Source organism: Aedes aegypti, chromosome 2 (assembly GCF_002204515.2).
Source record: "Aedes aegypti strain LVP_AGWG chromosome 2, AaegL5.0 Primary Assembly, whole genome shotgun sequence".
Lineage (NCBI taxonomy): Eukaryota > Metazoa > Arthropoda > Insecta > Diptera > Culicidae > Aedes > Aedes aegypti.
The window spans coordinates 347,325,285-347,348,955 of NC_035108.1; the positions used below are offsets into that span (position 1 = coordinate 347,325,285).

General features: G+C 37.3%; 1 protein-coding gene across 9 annotated transcripts in view; it reads right to left on the bottom strand.

The window, feature by feature from the left end:
- LOC5575210 (serine/threonine-protein phosphatase 6 regulatory ankyrin repeat subunit B) overlaps window positions 1–23,671 on the bottom strand; it is a 275,762-nt gene that overhangs the window by 18,605 nt on the left and 233,486 nt on the right. For 8 of the 9 annotated variants that reach the window (XM_021846200.1, XM_021846199.1, XM_021846198.1 and 5 more), the window contains 2 exons: window positions 18,286–18,515; window positions 11,523–11,651 (listed from right to left, as the gene is read on the bottom strand). In XM_021846200.1, coding sequence (XP_021701892.1) covers window positions 11,523–11,651; window positions 18,286–18,515 — 359 coding nt within the window. Of the gene's footprint in view, window positions 1–11,522; window positions 11,652–18,285; window positions 18,516–18,837; window positions 19,050–23,671 lie in introns of all 9 variants that reach the window. The other variant, XM_021846207.1, reaches the window with a different exon arrangement.

Sequence of the window (23,671 nt, forward strand, 5' to 3'; positions counted from 1 at the left end):
GATTCCTAGGAAATGTTTAAACATCTTCTAGTACTGTCACGTGAGTAGCGTCCTGAGGGTCACCTGCTTACCAATGGGTGCGAAGACCCCGTCGAAGCCTACGCCGTATTTCTGGTTTAACCCTCGTGCAACCAGCCTTATTTGTGCCGCCCGAAGTTTCCTCTTTCGTCCTCCTTCGCTTTTAAGGCTCCCCCAAATCAAGGCGATTTTTTAGGGCGACAGTAACAAACAATCTCCGCGATTTCGCTGGTGTTTTGCTGCATGCACAGTTCAATGAGCGTGTCTAAACCACAGCGACGCGATTTCGCAGCGATTTTCGTCACGTTGGTCTAGATAGTATCATATAAGAGTGCTTGCAACGACTCAACGACGGAATCGCGTCGATTTTTCGTCGCAGTCGCTGACAAAAAATCACATTGATTTGGGGGAGCCTTAAAGATCCACCTGCAGCCGATAGCTTTTCGTCCGGAGGTAGCTCCACTAGCTCCCACGTGTTGTTCTCGATCTGAGCTCGATATTCGTCGTCCATTGCTTGCTTCCACGGTCTCGCTTCAGGTCCCCTCAATGCTTCCACGCACTCCGATCACCACCGGTTGATGGTTGACGCCTGGCTGCTAGTCCTTGTTGCCGGTCACTAGCTGCGGGTCCAGGAAGGTAGATGGTGCTTCCTGCGTCCACGTAGATATCAGACTTGAGTTGGTTGTCTGAAAATCGATCGGAAGAGAGTCCTCTACTCGGAGAGTAAAAATCGTTTAACTTGCCTGGTAGGTAGCGCTCCCGTCCGCTGCGCCTCAACGCATGTGACTCGGGCGGATTTGAAGATAATCGCGGAGGGAACTCAGAGTTTGTCACGTCACAAATGGAATCAAGGAATTCTTCATCTTCAGAGTATGATTGATGTTCTTCCACAGGCACTATTTCATCTTCGACGTCAGCTGCTTCAGTTCGAACCGGTTCGGGATCCTCATGTACTGGAAAGGGATCACACAAGTCTAATCGTACGACTTTTTCTTCGATTTTGGATCCCACAGACGATATGCTTCTGTATCCTTGTCATATCCAATGAGTATACATTCGAATGCTTTCGCATCTCACTTTTTGCGCTTCGGCTTCGGAACGTGTGCCATTACCTTCGAAACGAAAACAGGAACGTGCGCCAGATTTGGTTTCCTACCGCTCCAAACTTCCTGTGGGGTCGCCGAGTTTCCTTTGATAGGAGACCTATTGAAAGACTGCTGTCGCTGTAGCTTCTGTCCAAAACGCTTTCGGGAGATTCGCTTCGAAAAGTATACATCGCGCTCGTTCGACGATGGTTCTGTTGACTCGCTCCGCCAGACCCTTCTGCTTGGGAGTGTAGTCCGCCGTTGTTTGAGAACGGATTGCCAAACTCTTCAAATGGTCTTTCAGTTTCCGATTTGTGCATTTAGGAATAATCTTCATCGTACCGCGGTTTGCGGCAATTAATGTGCCATCGCACTTACGAAGCTCCACCTGATACTGCGCTGTCTTCGTAAAATGATTAGATGCTCCCGAGTCGAATCGTTATCGTCCTCTTCAACCGCTGACATCACCGTGCACCAGGCATTTCAGTCGCTTTTCTTCGGCTCTCTGATCGAACACTCTTTTGAAATGTGGCCGAGATTGTGAAAGCTTCTGCACTTCGGACCTTTGCTTGATATTAGATACGGGTTTATGCTTTGCTGGCACGACATAAAAATTAACAAGGCAGGCTCTTCACTGATGTAAATATCAAGTTTGATTGTAAACATCTGACGTCACTCCTATCGTACCATATACCTTCCGGACCACTAGATCATTTTTTTCGCAAATTTGTTCGAGGTAGATAGGAATGACGTCGTCAATTAGCTGTCAGTTTTCGGAATATATCACCTTCTTAAATATAGTACACCGTGCTTTGCTGGATTGGTTTTCGGCCATGCTTGTTGCTAGCGAATGTGCCCCCCCACGATGGCACTCTGATCACCTGCAGCAATTTTGTCTAGATTACGTAATCGGTAATCGCTGCTCCGCAGCTTTCAAGAGCCTTGGGCAAAGGTCGATATTTTTCAGGTAAACCGGCCAGCAAAAGTGTTCCTATCCACTCGTCGGTAATCTCGAAGCCAATCCCACGCAGTTGATATGCGGTTGCTATGATGTCGTTAACAAACGTCTCCAGTTGGTGGTTGCCAAGCAGGTTGTGATTAGTTTTCTCAACAGGCCGACTTTCCGGGTCAATCCAGAGTCCTCGAACGCTGCACACTGGGGCAGAATCGAAAAAAACGCTGAAACAACCTGTAGTTCTTCGGAATGAAGAGATAGACGTTTGATGTCTTCTGCAAAAATGATCCTTTCAATGCACATTGGTCCCAAAGCAATATCTAGGAAGACAAAAATGATTGCGCCTAAATCGTCAATTTTAGATATATGGTGTCTTCGGCAAAGTTTCTCCATATTATTCAGACATTTTTTTCAGAGATGAGGCCGATGTTTTGAGATGAAGTCTTATTTTTTAGTGTTATTCGCATAAATGACTCATATGCCATTTCGGTCAAATGGCAGTTTAGGTGTATGGTTTCTTCGGCAAAGTTGATCGTTATTTTATGCTGAAAATAATTGCTGAAGACGTCAAATTTCCAAGGCCTACTACTTTTGAAATATTGGCATTTTTCATAAAAATGTGCTTAAAAATGAAATTTTTGAGTTTTGCTTATATTTTCAATTTAAATACCATATATCACCTACGATTATCTCAATTATTAACATAAAGCAGGTCTGGTGAAACTTCGATGGTAAAAATAATATTTTATTCGATACTAGTGGTCCCGGCAAACTTCGTCTTGCCATCAAGTAGGCTGTTGAAAAACGCTTTTGATCGTCCCATATAAAATGACAGTTTCGTTCGCGCTCGTTTTTTCAATTTTCCCGGTGAATATACTGGGATTTTTATACACACAAACACGTCGGAACCCTTGACGAACAAAATGGAGAAAGAATCATCCAAATCCGCTGACCCGTTCGTAAGCCATTTCGTGACATACAAACACCATTCCATTTTTATTTAAATAGATTTTTAGTAAAATTTTCAAAAAACAGGGATATTGCGTATAGGCCATTCTTGCAATCGGGCAAGTTCGGGCAGGTGTTTTCATCGCCATCCACTTACGAAAGGTCAGAGCATTCATGCCTTATTTTTTCAAGGATATGATATTTAATATATTTTTTCTATGCGGTCTGGAAGTATGCTAAGTTTATTAAAAGGTTCAAAATTATTTTATATGACAATGTAAAAGTTTTCCAATGAAAACACAAGTTTAGCATAATCATGAGCATTCTTGCAGTTTACTGGTAGCTAAATGTACTTAGCTATTTGCTTTTTACATTGCTTGTATCATGGGATAAGACACTCATTAATATTGGTATTAATATCCGTTAATACGGATTAATATATATTATTTTTATGATATCATCGAGATAGCCACGATTTTCCTAAAGACATCTGACAGAAGTATCTTGAATTTAAGTCAATGGCTTATGTACAAGCGGCTAGGGATCGTGGATTGTATGTCTTGCGGATCTGACATACCGCAGGAAACAAATTGTATCGGAATCGAGTTCGGAATGGCCCGGAAATCTTAGAAAGATGTGGGGCATTGATGACAATGAAGCTTCACCGAATGTGATGCATCGTACAAGGTGCCAGTCTCTTTCTAGCCAGACAAACAGTCTGTCTTGTATTTCTCATATATTTTGCTCAATATAGAGAATGGAGGTGAGGATGTTCTAATCACTGAATTTATTAATGGTATAATGGGGAATATCCTGGTCTGCAGAGACCTGTCAAGTATAGATTCTGATATTACTCCAACACATATTATGCTTCAGGAATATGTTTTCTTTCTTTTATTTTGGCTAAAAGGCAATTCTGATCCATTCACTCATCATAATATCACGACCAAATGGATCTGAGACGAAATGACAATAAACACAACTTGTTTTTTCATATAAATAACCAATTTGCCTTGGCAACTCTGGCAACAGGCAAACAGCAAAACTCCATGCATACTTGATAATATTCTCAATATCAATATTAATATCATTAATAAATATTAATATTTTAATACTGGATCTAGTGTCCTGCCCCATGGCTTGTATATTTGCTATTCGCAAAAAAGGTCCTAAGTGCCAGACTAATTATATCACACCATTTCGGTCGAATTGAAATTTAGATATATCATTTCTTCGGCAAAGTCAATCGTTATTTTAAGCTGAAGATGTCAAATTGCCATCTTTGAAAATGTGACATCTACAGCAATTGTATGCAGCTTAAAATAACGATCGACTTTTCCGAAGAAATCATAAGGACTGTTCATTTTATAAAGTGGACACCTTGTGCATACTGTATCTTTTTAATTTATCAATGAAATTTCAATCTGTTGTCTGCACATCGTTCGACTAGTATTGTACAATGTTGTGATAATAAAAATTCTCCAAAATAATTAATTTTCACGCGAATACGGAAAAACGATTAGAACGGTCGACTTTTTGGGGGTTATCAAAATCAATGATTGTTAGAAATTGGCTGGAAAATTCAACAACTTATATATTTTATTTTCAAAAAAGGCTTGTTTTTCGCAAGCATCATCAATCAGAAGCCTTATGGAAAAAATTAAGTTATTTTCGGAACAACAATTTTACGGATATAATAAAATCATTTTTACCCCATATTTTCTAGAGAAACTATTTTAAATTTGAAGGGAACTGATATGAGTAGAATCTTTTGATTAAAAGTACGTCCTGACGGAAGTCCTAATATAGTTTTAATATGAAAAATAACTTACGCCTTCAAAGAGTTACTTATTTAGTCCCCACGTCACATTTAAAGCACAATAGAAACACAATTGCTTTACTCTTAGAAGACCTTTCAAAGTACATTGACAATCATCAAAATTGGCAACACTGCTGTAATAAAATATATTTTATTTTCCACATATTATTTTCATAAAATGTAATTCTAAGATTACCAATTGAAATATTCGGAAAAAAACATTTACAATTTGCTGTAGATCGATGAATATGAGTACACGATTTTAAAAGTATGAGACTTTCTAGTAAAACTACCATAAACAGTAAAATTTGTACTTAAGACTGTGGTTTAAACGCACGATTTAGCTTTCGTTTGTACAAATATAGTTTCTTTAGTGAAACAAACAAGTTTTGAACACACTTTTTGCTTTTTTTTTTACTGGGAGTGATAGGATGGAATATCAACAAATTTGACCATAAATGAGTAAATCACTAAAGTTACCTAATGTCAGAGAATGGTGGAATATAGTGATTTTTTTTTAAAGCTATACCTTTAGTAGAATGGTAAAGGATACAAACATACAATTTGTTCATAAAAAATGAAAGTTTTGTTTTACGAAAAATAATGTTGAACTTTGACGAACAGCTTTTATTAGGAGTTTTTGGAAAAACTATTTAGCTCTTCAACCAAAAGCATTTTCTAAGATCTTATATTTTCATAGCATTGTAGAATAATAGTTAAACAATGCACAGAAAACCGATTATGATTTTATCAATAAATTAAAAAAATATAGCATAATCAAAGTGTCCACTTTATAAAATGAACAATCATTATACCTAAATTTCCATTTGACCGAAATGGTTTTGAAATAATGAGTCTGGCGCTTAAGGCGTTTTTGCGAATAGCAAATATACAAGCAAATAGATAAGTACATTTAGCTATCAGTACACTGCAAGAATGCCCATAATTATGTTGAACTTTTGTTTTTATTGGAAAACTATTACATTGTCAAGTAAAATAATTTTTAACCTTTATAATCTTTATAAACTTAGCATACTTCCAGATCACATAGAAAAAATATATTAAATATCATATCCTTGAAAAAATAAGTCACGAATATTCTGACCTTTCTTTAGTTGATGGAGATGAAAACCCCTGCCCGAACTTGCCCGATCACAAGAATGGCCTATACGCAATATCCCTGTTTTTTGAAAGTTTTACTAAAAATATCAAACAAAATATTATTTTTACCATCAAATTTTCACCAGACTTGCTATATGTTGATTAATGAGATAATCATAGGTGATATATGGTATTTTAATTTAAAAAAATACAAGCAAAATTAAAAAAAACGGTTTTTAGCACATTTTTATGAAAAATGCCAATATTTCAAAAATAGTAGGTCTTGGAAATTTGACGTCTTCAGCAATTATTTTCAGCATAAAATAACGATCAACTTTGCCGAAGAAACCATACACCTAAACTGCCATTTGACCGAAATGGTATAGGAGTCATTTATGCGAATAACACCAAAAAATAAGACTTCATCTCAAAACATCGGCCTCATTGAAAGGATCATTTTCGCAGAAGACATCAAATGTCTATCTCTTCATTCCGCATCTAACTGGAAAATTCGAGGAAAACCATAATTTTTATAGGTAAACATTTTCGTATTGTTTTTTTTTTTTATTTTTAACGGTAGGACTTTCGGTTTGTTGCAGTCTTTCATTTTTTGAATGGAGAATCTTTAAATCAAAAATTCTTTAAAATAGGTGGGGTCGGAAATGTAATTCGAACCATTTGGACGATTTTTATATTTTTTGACGATTTTCTCGTCGAAAAAGTTAAAATTTAGCGTGACATAATATGTGTACCATCCCTAATTATTTAGACAATAAACCTAGGAAGAACAGTATATGTTCAAAAGAAGGGAGAATATGCCATGAAAGCCAAAAATCAAATTCCATTAATTTACTTTGTGACATCAATCTACATCAATCTCCCTTTGAAAGTACAATTAGAAAGAACAGCCAATTTAAAAAGAAGGAAGAATAACTATGAAAACAAAAAAAACAATAGCTTGGATCAAGTTTGATCATAAAACACAGTATGGCATATGTAGAAACAGCTTATGTTAAACGATTGAGCTACTTTTCCTCGAACGTCGGTTTCCCAAATGTCGTTTCTCCGAACGCCAGTTCCCAGAATGCCAGTGCCCTGAACAACCCGTTTCCCCGAATAGCCTAGTTTCCGAAAAGTTTTTAGCTCTTATTATTATCATAACTTTTGTGTTTCGAGGTGGTAACGAATTGGTCATCTAATATGTACCCTTCTTTACTTGATTGGCGGTTCTTTCGAGTTTCACTATCATTGGCATTTTTCGCAAGATATATTTAGTCGAGGATGACTTTCAAATCTATATTATCTTCTTCTTCTTCTAATTTCTTCTAATTGCTAATCATTCATGCTAGTTCAGCACCCAGACCTTAAAGACTATTCTTGCACCTGTTTGAACTGCATCACTATTCGGGGATTCAGGGAAACGACAGTAGCACAATTATGAAATTAATTAAGACACAATTAAGAAAATTGTTTGACAGCATTTTCCTCCTAAGATTATGGTTGGGTCTGCCGATGAACTACTTAGCCACAAAACCACCTCTTTCCCCCTTAGTGATTTTTTGACCGTAAAAACTTTTTGAAATTTGTATGCCACCAAACCTCCCCCCCCCCCTCCATAGAAGATCAAGTGATTTATGGACGGCAGCTTAGATGGTTTGCCTGAGAAAGAGGAAGCAAACACTCGCCGTTCAAAAGATTTTTTAACTCAATTCCGATTTTATTCGCTTGAGATCCATAATAATGAATTTGACAAAATAATATTTTGGGTGAATTGACGTCTGTGTCCGGAATTCGAAGCTTCTGGGAATTCGAATCAATTCAGTAGGTACATTTCTTAACGACAAAAAAACTAAACTAGCAATTTTTTCCACTCTTTACAAACGTATAAAACCCATTCTGAGGAATGGTTTTCTGGGGAATGTCCCATTCTGGGGAATGGGTTTCTGGGGAACGTCATTCTGGGGAATGTCGTTCTGGGGTTTGACTTTCTGGGAAATGTCCTACAACCTCATATCTTATGCCTTCATTGCTCTTGTGACAGGACCATGAAACATCTTTTATTCCCGATGTAACGCCGATTCGAATCACCCTAACGAAAACGAATTCTCTAAGCAGTGCTAGTTTTTTTTATGTAACAGCTTGAAACTATACTTATTTATCCTAGTGAAGACAGGCCGAAACCAAACGTAAATAAGTTATTTCTTTTTTCGTTGATTTCTTATCTATCACTCACATTCTATAGTTTTCTGATTATTTTCCCCCTTCAACTAGTCAAATTCTGGTAGCGTGCAATTAAAAAAGCCCGTAGAGGAATCAATCTAGCTCCTAATCAACTGGAAGATTTCTGATTACGTTTGTTGAACTGAAGGCCTGTACTCAAAGAAGTTCTTGTATAACCTTGAACGGTCGTTGAAATAAAAAAAATGGTGGAATATATTCTCATGAGCCTATGTGAGCATAAATGTTGTTTTATAAGCCTATGAGAGTTCACTAGTTCACTTCTAGATCTGATGACATGTACTCAAAGGAGGATTTGATTACCTTGAATAATCGATGAACTTGAAACATGGTACAGCCTAACTGTATGGGTCTCTATAGATATTATCCTAGTTTGCAAGATTCTGAAAGGCCACTCGTTAGGATTGTAGATCTGATGACCTATATTCAAAGTAGTTCTTGGATAACCTTAAATACCCAAGTAACACCGAAAACATTTTTCCAGATAGCAGATAGCAGATAGTGTCATATAAGAGTTATAATGGTGAATACCATAACATCTTGTGTTATATAAATGTTATAAAATAGCTATCGGAAAACAAGTCATCCCAAAACATTAAATGCAAAAACGACAACCTGACTTGGTTGATTGGATGCTCTACAAACGTACATAATAAAATGTATGTTGTAATTATGCATTTTAAACGAATTTTTTACAAGATTCAAACATCAATATACCCATCATCGTCGATACATGTTGTGTGTCATTCTAACATCGACCATTGAAGTTGGGACAAAAATGCCATAATCAAACCTTGTGGAGAAAAATTGAACGTAATGAAATCGTTAGCGGGTGGTTTTCTAAGTTCGGTTGCTTTTCATTATCACAAAAAAAAAACAATCGGTTTGATACTATAAACTTCTGAAAGGGTGGTTTCAGTGGTTTCAGAGTGTACTGCGAATTGCCAAAATAAATATTTTTTTAGGTGAACAAAACTTCTGCCAACTGCGTTTGCTTCTTCAACTAGAATTCGGTGTTTTACACATGCACATAACGAATTTTGATATATTCAGATTGGAAAATAAACGCACGGTTTTAACACCGTGGTTGTCCAGAGTGTTTTATGTATATCGGCACCATAATTTCAAATTTGTTCTGGTAGCAGAAAACACATGATCCAAATGATGTATATTCCACTAGTGTTCAAATAAAGCAGGTTTCTTCTGTGCGGGCCAAAATTATTGTAGTCGAATAGGCTCTCAAATTGATGAATATCGTCGAAAATAACAAATAGCTACTGCGTGAGGTCTGTCAACATTACTGCAATTTTCACATTGTTGACATTTGTAGAGTAATGTTTGACGTTTGACAGATTAAAATCTATCCACTAAGCAAGAAGCTATATTTAAGTTATTTGGATGTTATAAACATTATTGAGAAAACAATCAAATGGTTTTTTAGATAATATGTTCTTATGACGTATTATGAACGTTATTTTAAGTCAATCTAAATCCTCTAGTTAAGATGCTCTGGAGACGTTATTACAACGTAATTTCAACTCATATCTGAATCAACATACACAAACATTTCACATTTTGCTAAATAAATAATCAGGCTTACAGTAACGGTTGAAAACTTGAATCACCTTACTTCGAATCTATTTAATTTGCATATCGATAATATTAAATTAAATAAATTGATTAGAAATCAGAATCAATTTGATAAGTTGCGTCATTCACAGCGATATAAAACAATTGAGTATGAAAAATTTAATAAAACAATTGAACCGTTCCAATATTTTTGGACGGCGCTGTAAGACATATTAAAAATCTGCCATCTTATTTTTTCGTGAGAATTGAAGAAAATTATACAAAACTGCACAATTTTGGGTGGCTTCGTTATACATTTAGAAATTATTATAATGGCCCATGAATTATTGAAAAGTGAAATTGAAAGTTTCACCATTAATTTTGATCCGCATAATAAACTTCTCAAATATCGTTCAACACCATCCTTTTTAATTTTATTCATCTCCGTGATGAAAAACAATCTTAGATTTTTTAGTTTGGAAACATTTGCCAGGCTATGGTAGCCATGTATTTTTGGAGGCAAATATGTGTTTTTTTTTTCTGTAAGTTACTTCGTTTTGCAGATTGGACATTTCAAGCAGATAATATGTAATATGATTGTGTTTTGCAAGTTATATAGCTTTCAAATAACGTCACAATAACCAGAGCATTTGCCTGTATTATAATCTAGTCATCTTGTGCCATATATATGTGGTTTGTACTTTAAAATAGCTCAATTACAGCACATGAAGTATGTCGTCATATACACTTGAATTGTGAGTCTTTAATGCTGAAAAATAACCTAATTATAACAACTGTTCATTATAGCTTATATTCCCATCTTTATTATGTTGAGAGTATGTTTATAAATCGTCAATAGTACGTCATTATAAGTGGTTGTCAGACCTATGAGATGTTATATAAGCCGCCATTTTTTGCGCTGTTTTAGCTATACAAGTGTTAGATATAAAGTAAATATCACTAGAAAAATACAACAGAATGTGTTAAAAACTGGAATTTTTAACTCTTATATAACTAGCTGTGTTACTTGGGTAGTCGTTGAGCTCAAATTCTATTAGCATGTAATTATGTAAGCCCGTATAGGTATCTACCTTATTCCTCCGAAAGATCACTGGTTACGCTTGTAGATCTGAAGGCCTGTACTCAATGAAGTTCTTGATCACCTTGTAGTAATAAATTTTCATGAGCCTATTTCAGTATCTATATTATTCAGATCACTATATATTATATTATGCTTGTTAAACAAATCTAGTTTGTATTCTAATCAATATTTATTCAAAATATTTTATACACAATTAACTGTGCGGGCTTAAATTCCATTAACGTAACAAAACCTCAATTTACGTTATATTCTGTTTTAAAAGTTGTTTGGATGTAGTTGGGCTTTAGACTTCTGTCATGATGCCAGTTAAAATAGGAGTGTGGACTAATAAATCCAAGAAGTTTTTGAAAATGAATTACTTTCGACAAAAATACTGAAATCTTTAAATTATGAAATCAAAGCACAAATACTGAACGTTTTCGAAAAAAATATTCCAGGTATACGGAAATTCGACAATAATATAAATTTGGACACCGTGTGGTGAAGAATGTGCCGTACCTATCTCGATTGATTGATATGATATACTTTACATTTTATCACTGAGAGTTCCAAATTTTTTTAATCCATAGTATATTATGTTGATGTTTCTCAAGCTCAATGCCCGAAAGTTTTGAGTTAAATATATTTTTTTTGATTAGTACAAAATTACCCCACAACCTTACCTCATGCATTCAGCATCCAACTTACCCTCAGTTTTTCCACAATCCACACGAACCACGTGGTAATCAGGTTCATCGGCGACGGGGCCGTCGAAGTTCGATGCATATTCCGGATCAGCTTCGACAGACCGTACTTCCACTCGATGTCGGATTGGGCCTGGCGCGTTAACCCGTTTTAAATCGCGCACGGTAACACAACAACGCAACGCAGAAGAAGAAAAATCGAGAACAAAACAAGCAAAAAACCGCTTAAGCATTAAGGCGACTAAGCATTTAGAAGGAAATTCAATGGAAATGTAAAAGTTATAAAACAATAACAAGAACAGGGAACAAACTCTGAACTGAACATGAAACAGAACAATGAAAGGGCAATTTATTTGGTCATATAACGCACACCCACCAGGCCACTGACGGATCGGAACAGACTCTGGGTCACTGATGGAAACGATGATCCGGCATCGATTTCAGCAGGACCCTCACTCGGAATCATTCAAACCCGTCATTGATCCCTCTTCGGATTGAGAAAGAACGGTCAAAACAGTAAGTTAGAGTAGGGAAAAACGTGACTGTGAAAATCGAAGACAGAGATGGGTAGAAGCCCGAAAGATGGGTGTGCGCCCTTACCAGAATAAACTACAAACTTGAGTTCACCAATGGATCTAAAGAAACATATGGGAGGTGGTGCATTGCTCAGTGTATACTATATTAGGAGAAAAAATGGACGCAATTCAGCCGCGATCGAACGACTTATGAATAATATGCTATTTGAAGAAAGGAATTACAAACAATCGAGTGGTAGCTATCTTGTTCCTGTAAAACATTAGTCATATTGCCCATTCTGCCCGCTTTCTTCTACTTTTATGAAAAACTCATATATTTTGGATAATATTGTGAAAAAAATGAAAAAGTTCAAACAACATTGCTGGCTTGTACGAAAAAGATCAAATAATCATTAGATTTACATCGAATCAAATTGTCATCAAAACGGTCGAAGAATAAACAACAAAGCGAGAGTGCTCACAACCGTTTGTCCCTACTTTTGCGGATTGGGATACAATCAAAAGAAAAATTGTCATGACTATCACAAGGGACAACATTGTTGCAACTTTTTAAGTTCATGATTAATCAGTTTTTAAACACAAAATCAAATTTGTTCTATGGATGCTGTTCGATAATGTTGCAATGTTTACCAAGACGGAGAAGGTTCTCGAAAGTTGCAATGCAAAGCCTAGCAAATTGTTGCGCATGCGATGAGCGATTATTGTCAGAGTCTGTCCAAGTGGTGACTGTTGTGGTCCAACTGTTGTTGCTGAACAAAATTGTTGCAACAAGAATAGGAGAGAACAATGTCTTTGTTGCTGCTTGTTGGTTGACAATTGATTCATTGATTTACACTTATAAAAGATGATCTCACTATTAGACATTACATTTTACCCACTTTACCCTAAATGGCCGTCCATTAATTTCGAAAGAGGTTTTTTGATTTGCATACAAAAAATCCTACTATGGGGGGATGAGGGTTGAAAAACCGTTAGAATAGTCTTACGATATTAATGAACAACCTCGTAACATAAAAATAGGGAAGATGTGCCGGTATGCGCCATAGTACCAGTATTCGTCACTCCGAATTATATACCTTATTACAACACAAATGAGCAAAAATCGTTAAGTATTCGTCAAATTGCTTTCAGATACGAAAATATTCTTGGAGACCTAAATTTCCTCAAAATTTTGCTAATTATTACGCCATGGTTTTCCTGATTCGCCATCATCCATATGAATTAACGTAGCTGGCGAATTCAGAAGCTAATATAAAAAACATGACATATACTGGTGCAAGTGATCGAGTATTCACCACCTCAAAAAATATGATTGACGAGTACCGACCAAATAAGGTACTGTCTTGCCCCTTGTCTTATTGAAGCAACTATCTCCTCTATACCTAGTCCTCCCTGTTAGTAGAAAAATGGAGAAATTGTTCGTCATTTCATGCAAATTTGTTTAGATAATATTGGATAATGGGCTTTTAATAACGGTTTTACTTTTTCGGTTCCGAAAACTAAATTTATTATATTTTCACCTTAAGTGTAAATTTATATCTAAATGGGTTTTAAATTGAACAGGTATATGATTATAAATATCTTGGCATTTGGTATGACTCCAAATTGAACTGGAACTCGCATATTACATACATTCAAAAAGTTTGTTCAAAAAGAATTAATTTTCTTGGTACTATTACAGGTACTTGGTGGGGAGCTCATCCTTCTGATATGATTACTCTTTGCAAAACTACAATACGTTCTGTTTTGGAATATGGATGTTTTACTTTTGGTTGTGCTACTCAAACTTATTTTTCAACACTTGAAAAAATCCAAATTCGCTGCTTAAGAATTTGTTTGAAATTAATGAATTCCACTAATACAAAATCTGTTGAAGTTTTAGCTGGCGTGGTTCCACTTAAATTCCGTTACGATGAATCAAATTCTAAATTTCTTATTCAATGCTTCAGTAATAATCATCCAATAAATGGAATTTTGAAAGATATACATGAAATAAATCGCACTTGTAAATTATTGAACTCATTTAATTATATTTTTACACAAAATATTGTTCCATTTGTTTCAAATATTTTTTATGATTGTTACATAAATATCCACTCTTTCCATCCATTGATTGATTTATCTTTACAAATGGAATTGAAACAAATTCCAAATTATACACATCATCATTTTTTCAAAATTATTATTGGAACGTAAATTTAATGAATTTGATAGAAAGCAAATATTTTATACGGATGGATCGCTAATTAATAATTGTGCTGGTTTTGGTGTGTATCATGTAGATGCCACTCATTTTTTCAGATTGCAATCCCCTTGATCCATTTTTGTTGCGGAATTGATCGCTTTATATTTTACATGTAACCTTATAGAGCAGTACTCTCAAAATGTTTATATCATATGTACTGATAACATGAGTTGCATAAATGCTACTAAATCTACTAATTTCAATTATAAAACACACCATTTATTATTGTTGTTGAGAAGTTTGTTGTATAATTTACATAATCGAGGATTCTTTATTAAATTTTTCTGGGCTCCAGCTCATTGTCAAAAATATGGTAATGAACAAGCTGATTATTTAGCTAAGATGGGTGCAACTCGTGGTATTATTTTCCATCGTGATATTTTCTATTCAGAATATTTTGCAAAATTGAAAAGAATCACAATGGACTTCTGGCAAATTGATTGGGATTCTAGTGATAAAGGTAGTTGGTGTCATTCTATTTGTCCAATTGTGCATAAAAATCCCTGGTTCATGTATTTATCTGTTGGTAGAAATTTTATTTGCCTTTTTTCCAGAATTATTTCCAATCATTATATTTGTAATAGTCATTTATATCGCATTAATATTATAGATTCTAATTTATGTGACTGTGGCGAGTCTTATCAAGATTTAGATCACATTATTTTTCATTGCAAGAATTAGGGGAAGATGGGGTAAGAGCGCCCGCCGGGGTAAGACGGACCACCTTCAGTTTGGCATGAAAATGGCAATTTTCTTAAAAGATCACCAAGCACTATCCATAAACACAAGATTTTTGACATTCCGTGTGTGATATTTACATCAAATTTTTCATAACAAATGTCAAAAACAAAGTTTCTGCTCGGCGATATTGAATTTGATCTAAATTTACCAGATGCTAACTTAAGGATTTCGGAAGGGATTTTTTTGGAAACACATAACAAATTACCCGTCCATGCTTTAACAGAAATGTGAAATATGCTTCGGTGAAGTGAAATATGAATTGTAAATATTAAGCTTTGAAATAAGGCCATAGTTGTGAAAAATGCGCAAGTGGGATAAAACCGACCACTGTTGACGGGGTAAGACCCCCACCCCTAATATACACAATAACTGTATAAATCATTTTTACGAGTTTTAACTACGTTGTACATTACAGTTTAAGTGAAATGTAATCAATTTTGTGAAAAATACAAGCCAAATCCGCATATTTTTTCTAGAATATGGGTGTTTGAAGGTAATAATAAGTAGGGTAAGTGTTCCCTTAGTTGATGGTGTTCCTATAGTTGCGGTAGTGTCGTTTTCACTGATTTTATTACCTTAGCCACAGAACCGACACTGGCAATCGACGTATTGGCTTGTTGATACACGGAATACTTGAAAAGAGCGTTCAAATTGCTTAAAAACTGATAAAATATCACTAAAAAAGCTAAAATTGTTTTTGCTTGTACCAATAGTTGCGGTAAAATGTTCCTATAGTGGAGGATCCCATAAGAAAACCACGGATACCGCAACTATAGGAACACAAATTAAAAATATACCGCAACTAAAGGAACAGTGTACCAATGGTGGAGGTATTATTTTTCACTGACATGCCGTGGATTACTGCGATGAAATTATTTTTCTCATTAAGTCAATGGTCGTTACTTCCCGTTACAACATCAACATGTACATTAATTGCACTTCTTGAATTTAAGTGGTTAAATGAAATTCAATCGTGCTTAGTACCTCCACTATTGGTACATCTACCCTATATATTTAAGTTTTATGAAATAATTAATCCTAAAAATGATTAAATATCCACGTTTATCAATGTGGGATTCATAAAACATTATACTTTTTAGAATCATAGGGAACTTATATATTTTTTTCGCAAAATTATGTATGAAAATCGTGGTGGTCGCTCTTACCCCGTGGGTGGGCGGTTTTACCCCGTCGCTAAAAATAATCGTGATAAGACATCACTTTCTAAAGCTTCAAGAAATAAATATTTTTTAGAAGTACAACACCTGTGATATTTTTTGATCATGCCTAAGGCTACAAAAAACGACATGCTATGTCATAAAGGATTTATTGATTCTTGATCTTGACATATGAATTAAATTGCTCAGGCGGACGGTCTAACCCCGTCTTCCCCTATGTTTTACCTAGAAAGAAAACACTGCGGAACACGTTTTTGTCTCCAGCACCAATATACCACTAATCACTTATTATTATTATTATCGGACAATTTGGGCCGAAGGTTCTCCGATTTGTATGAAATATTCACCAGAGGTAGAGCTCGTGGATACATGTCATACAGTCTCAATACTAAAGGTTACAAATAAAGGACATACAAAACACCCAACAGACCAATGGAGAGTGTTCCGATTGACGAAAAGCTTCTTCTTACTGGAAAGGGAAAGATTGTTTACTGCGTTACACTTACAATGCGTGTAAATTACTGCTGCCGTTAGCGCACGGTTATGAGGCCCACAATAGAACACATTTTCCTATGGGAAGCGCGCGGGTGGTCATCGGTTTTTCAATTGTGTCGCCCAGACGGTAAAAGATACCACTTTGGCGTCTTTGAACGAAAGTTAGAGTATAGATTGATGAAACAAAAAAAAAATAAAATTTTCCATGGTACAGACGATAGTTTTTTCGCTATTTTTCCTACCATTTCCTACCATTGTAAAAAAATTTCCGGGAAATGATTTTGTTTTTATATTTTTAATAGATTGCTGAGGAAATTTCCTTTCGATTTCACTAAAAACTTTTGTTCTACAATGCATAGTGCAGGAGATATGAATTTTTAAAGTTTGAGGTATATAAGGATATCGTGAAAATTCATCTAGAGTTTCCCGAGAAAATAGGCCACTATAATTTTTTTGAATTTCACTTTTAGTCATGTATCTACGAGCTTTACCTCTGCTGAAAATTTCATAAAAATCGGAGAACCTCCGGCCCAAACCTGTCCGATAATTGAAAATTTAATTATTTTTTTGTTAAAACCAATAAATAAATACATAAGACCACTAAGTTTCAAAAAACTTTCACCAAAAATTCGGCATGCGAGGGCTAAATCTTCATGAATCCATGTGATTCCATGTGACCATGTGGCCATCTGAAAGTTATGAGATTTTCTTTTCTATCTTACTGCTAGGTTTATTACTCACAAAATGTTTGCATTTTGTTTCTCTGAACAAGACCAGGATCATGTTTCGACCACAGTTGGTCCAATTATGGTGCAAAACACTCTTATATGGGGTCATCTAAAAATGATGTCCATCATGGGAGAGGGGGGTCAATAGTGCAAGGTCAAGAAATTCCGAAAAACGATGGACGTCATATTTGAATCGTCCCTATGTTCAACATATTATTTTTTTGTCATGCTTGTATGGTACAAAAAACATGTTCAAAATAATTACTGTTGAAGTTCAAATTCAAGGTCACGTCAATACGTCAACTTTAACCTTATTTCAAAAAGTTTCAATTCTTCAAAAATGCTTTATTGGACCATGTTTTGTACATATTTTATCGATGTCCAGTGTTGGGTGCTGCCTGGCACTGGACGATCTTCTCCTTATTTCTGATGTTTAAAGGATAGTAAACAAAATTAGATACTATTTGACCAGAAATAGACAATAAGCTTATCATCGTGAACACCACATGATTATTCGATCTTTTCTGTAAGAACCAGTAATATTTTTGATCATTTTTCTCGACAATATTAGGTACTTAAAATATATGAGTTTTTCACATATATAGTAGAAATTAGGAAAAATGGGACACTTACCTATGCATTTCAGAAAAAGGATGGGCGCCACTCGATTCTTCGTATTTTTTGTTGACGACAGCCTTTTTCATGAGCCGTTCGATCCCGGCTGAATTGCGTCCCTTTCCCCCCAACATAGTACACTGTGCATTTGGGGGGCTTTACCAATTCGTGCGATATTCGGAATTATATGGGGAAGGGATTCTATGTTTCTTCTTTAGTCATATGATACCTGAATTCTCTGGTACGTATCAGACATCATAGCAATGAGCAGATTGATAAGGACAACTACCGATACCAACATGTAAATGCCGAACACAATTTTGAACAAGTACTCGGTCCAATAGGGCTGCGTTCTCGGGGTATTCGTGGTCATTTTATCAATTTGTGTTTGATCGGTGGTGGTTTGACCAAATACAGCGAAAAAGAGCAGTTCAAAGGACAGAATCGGATTCATGCGCACTGTAGTTAGTTAGTTGTTAGTTGTGGGCATCGGGCGGAGGCAGCGGCGTATGGTAGGTGTGAACAGCAGGAGGGGCGTTTCAGCGCAGTGGTGGCAATTTGTGAGGGGCGGGGCCGGTCGACGTTTCGCATATGGTTATTGGTCGGATCCGGCGGCCGATGAGGTTTTTTTTGGATTTGTCCGATTGGTATTGATTTTGCACGTTCGGTTCCAATTGGTCATTTTGTTTTGACATGTTCGACACACACGACATATACACGAAGATGGGAGGGAAAGAAAAGAAAAAAAGAACAGCATTTAGCAACCCAGAGCACGACTAACCTGAATGCGTTGATAGGTATCCGACATCATCGCGATAAGAAGATTAATTAGTACAACTACGGAGACTAACATATAAATGCCAAAAACTATTTTGAAGAGATTTTCCGTCCATTCGGGACGCGTAGACCGCTGGGAGTTGATGTCGTCCGGTGAGGTCTGGCCGAAGACGGCGAAGAACAGGCGCTCGAAGGCGATGATTGGCGTCATCGGGACTGCGTTGTTGGCGTTGGCATTATCCGAGAGGGGGGTGGGATAGGAAAATCATGTTAGATGGACTGAACCCAACTGGGGGGCATGCTCTGTCCTAACACCTATTCTGATCGGGATTCCAATTCGTTGGTTGCACTGGTTGTTGATGTTGTAGTAGTTGTTGTTGTTGATGTTGGTGATTGTAGAGGTCTGTTGTTGTATTTTGTGTTGATGAAGGCAGCATTCGATGCCTTTGGTTGGCTCAACAAGTCAGTTGATTGAAAGCAAGCATGCAGTATTGAAATAACTACTAGTAATAAGCATTGTAAGTGAAATGAATGGTTTCAGGAGGATAAGACATGATTAAATAATCAGCTGTGACTGGAGATGAACCAGCCGTGGTCTGAAAATCTCCCTAATAAAGGTAATAATAATCAGCTGTGAAGAATTACTAATATTTACAACGGCTTTTTCTCTACCAGGGTAAAATTCCTATAACCTAAAATTCTGCAACTATTATTCAGCGAAGATTTAATGGGTTGGTATATCAATCTACTTAAAGTTTCATGAACTATTATTTGGTTTGTCGATGACAGCTTGAGATCTCTTACAGGAAAATACAGATAACTGGTTCGTCTTCAGAGAAGTTTCCAACCAAACCATCAAAATTTAAAAACATGAATTGTTACAATCCCTCAGAGTTAATAAAATGCAATCTTTACACAATTCAAAATAATTATCTTGGTAATTCTTGTGAAATGTTTGTCAAATTTCTTAGTTGCATTCGATAACATAGGTGAAACATAAGAATTATTTTTGCGAGCCATTAACTTGGCTTATTATTGGCTCACGTCCTTCTAAGAGGTCGTGATATACCCAACCATTATTTAATGCAAATTTAAACATTCTCGAAGCTTATAACGTGCTACGCCAAGACATTCAGCAGTATTTTATGCCATCCTTCAACCAACAAACATGGTGAATCTGTGAGTTATTGGACAGATCTGAATCTTTGGATGACATTTTTTTCAGCCATTCTGTCGAAAAAAAATTATACAGCTTACCTATACTGCCCATGTTCCCAAGGTTGCACCATTGACAATTGAAGCACAAATTTCAAGGTAGAATGCAGGAGAGAGATAGACTTTTGTACAGAGCCCAAATGCGCAGCTAAACAAATCAGATTGTATAGGAGCAGGAAAGTTATTGATGCTGGCACTTATTCTACAACCTTAGGTCCTTAGGTTGCTAATTTTTACTTTGTTGGATTACAGCTTAGTGAAAGCAGAAAAAGCTAGCTATGTGGCTGAAAGACTTTGGCATTATAGATATGTTAACGCTAATCGTACAATTTTTTCAACTGTTGAAGAGCAGAAAACAAATAATCGAGACCTAAAATTGTGGGTTAGGTTTGGATTTAGCGTTGTAAGTTATGGTAAAGATTATTATTTAAAACTAGTGGGCCCGGCAAACTTCGTCTTGCCATCAAGTAGGCTGTTGAAAAATGCTTTGGATCGTCCCATACAAAATGACAGTTTCGTTCACGATCGTTTTTCCGACTTTCCCAGTAAATATCCTGGGATTTTTATACACACAAACACGTCGGAACACTTGACGAACAAAACGGAAAAATAATCATTCAAATCGGTTGACCCGTTTGGAAGCCATTTCGTGACATACAAACACCACTCCATTTTTATTTATATAGATATTCGGGAAGAAATTTGGCAGAGCACCATTCGAAGATTTTGTAAAATCGTCGACTAAAAGGTCGTACGATTGATTGATTACACCGCCTTCAAAAACTTCTAGCACAGCCTTCACCAGTACACACCTGCCCATCAACAAATCAGACAGAATCATCGTAGGTATAACATCAACTCTAACCAATATCTGATGATCCACTGTAATCAACGTCATGAACTATGTTTGGTACCAACGGTCACCTCGTTATGACCTTAACCTGCTATTAGCAGGCTGCAGACTGCACGTGTGGTCTTGTTGCAGCAAGCGAAACTTCTGAACTTAGAATGTTATGAACTGAAATAGAGCAGACCCATATCGTTAAGAAGAAAAAAAACCGTCTAAAGTAATCCTATGCAAGGGTAAGAGGAAGCTGCATCAAGTTGAGTTATACATGGATAAGCATGGGATATCTTGACGGGCGTTTGTTAGGTTATTGAAAGTTGGAAGCAACACTTCTATTAACACCTGAACGGTGCTGAGAGCCCAAACCATGAGGGTCAAGATACCGGAGAAGTGGCGAGTGTGGCGTAAGGAGAGTTGGCAGAAGTCGCGTCAAATAAGGCACCGGTACCCAAACGGTATTCCGAATGTTTCCCAAAAAGTGTCAGTCAATGCGGATCCGGACATGTTCAGAACCATAATTCAACGCTGCATAGATCAAGAAATCAAATTGAATTGAATTACTTTTTATGGAAGGGTTTCTCTGTCGTAGGCAGGTTCTTCCCTGGTCAGGTTTTAAAAACAGAACTAGCCTGAAAAAAAACTACAGAAATGTTGAGTTTAACGTAAGTACACAGAGTTTTTAATATGGCACGAATTCAAACAAACAATGAGCTAGAAACACAATATATACCCGTTTCGTATGTGACTAACTTTCAGAGCGGACAGCGATCCGACAAGTTAAAAACTTCTACAAAACATGCATATCAAATCTTATAAACTAAACCAGCGTCCTTTATGAACGAGATAAGCGCCTCCATTGAAGAGAGGTCGTCCTGCAGGGCTTCTCCAATACTACCAGAAATCCCATACATCTGTCTGGGGTCATCAAAGGCTGAACAGTTCCAGATAAAATACTCAACCGTGTTACCCGTGTCACATATCTCATAGGACCTCATAGGTCCAATGGAAGGGTTTCTAACGTAATTGTGGGAAACTCTTGTGTAGCCAGTTCTCAACCGAGTCTTTGGTCTTTCATTGACCTCAGGTCTGTCCAAGCATCAGTGCTACGTTTGATTTTTCGCTGGTAGGCCCCTCGTGAGTTCGCCCACTCTGCCTGCCATGTCTGGCGTATGATTGATTTCACCCACCGTCGAATATCGGCAAGGAGCTGCAAGGAGGGCCGGATCATAATAGGAAGTTTGCAGTTGCGTTACCAGGAACACCGCAATGTCCAGGGACCCACATTATGGTGGCGTCATACGGAGCCTTTTCATTATCTCCTGAATCCACGTATGACGAAGGGCTTTGGATTGGAGCGCTGTGAAGCAGCTTGGTGAGTCGGTAATGATGACTATCGGGCTAGTAGTTGGTGCAAATGACTGGATAATGCGTACCATTGGTAATTCGCGTACCTGCAGGTATAAAATAGACCCCATTTGTGGTCCTTAGCCTCTTGTCCAGTAACTCCTATCCCAACCTCCGCATGGTGCCGCCTGGGGTACGAGTAACCGTAGGGAAGATCGGATAACCAACCCTGGTGGGACCTTGGTCGTATGCTGACAGGGTGAATGCTCTTCTGAGGGTGTAGCTTATCAGAGCGTCTGTTCTCCAAGTTAGCGGCGGCTCAAAACAGCGTCTGTTCTCCATGTTAGGAGAGGCTGATCATCGTCCTATTGACAGCATGGGACTCTAAACAGTGCTGTGTACGATGATCCTCCGGCGAGACAAGGGGTTGGTGCATGCCTTACAAGCCAGCCGTAAAAATCATCAGTACAGGAAGCATCGGAACAATCGGCATAGACCCAGGCATCAAAAGTAGGTGCAGTAGCGACATATAAAAAAGCAGCTGCTTTAGAGGAGAAGATTAAGCACTATCCAGGGAGGCTGAGGCTGGCTGATAGATTTTCATACATTATAACTATTCCAACACCTCGTACGGAGAGTGATCCATCAGTGTATCGTCGCTGGTGTGCTGAGTAGTCTCTCCGTAGAATCTCGGCGACGATTTTTCGCAACCGAATGGATGAGTTCCCTGTCCTGAAGCTCTTTTTAATTCTGTCATCAAATTTAAGATTTGAACTGCGCCAGTCTCGCTCCCCACACCAATATGTTTTGGCAAATGGTGGGAGATGCAAGCCGGTGGCGTTCTCAAACAGATGGTCTGCTACGTCCATGAGGCGAGTTCTGCGGTTTCCCACGGTTCTCTCTGCAATGGCGGCTGCTTTCGTGCAGAGAGTCACGACGACGTGGAAGCAAAATGGAAGGAGTCCGGCTTCCACACATGAAGGGTCAGCCGGAATTGCACGGAGAAGCCCCAAGACAATTCGAAAATTTCAGCTGTAGATCGAGGATAGCGCGTCGATGAGGTTGTTCATAGCCAGATACGTGATTTCCAATCTGTACAGCAGGCGACTATCGATGATGGCAGCGGCTATACGGAATCGGATATTCTGGTTATTGCTGTAAGGAGGTCCTTATCTCAATAAATTAAGACGACTTGGCAGTTGGCCCTGGCTCCTTCATAGTGGGGCTTGAAGGTCAGGTCCCAGTCGATGGTGACACCGAGGATTCTTGCCGTCTTACGGACAGGGATGGCTTGGTTGTTGATGGTGATCACTGTTATGAGGATCCCAATCAACGCACCAGCTGACAATATTTCCGCATGGTAGGTAGACATATGCCACAGATATTGTTGTGCTTCCCTGAATTTTTACCCTGACAACTGGAAGTTGGGAGC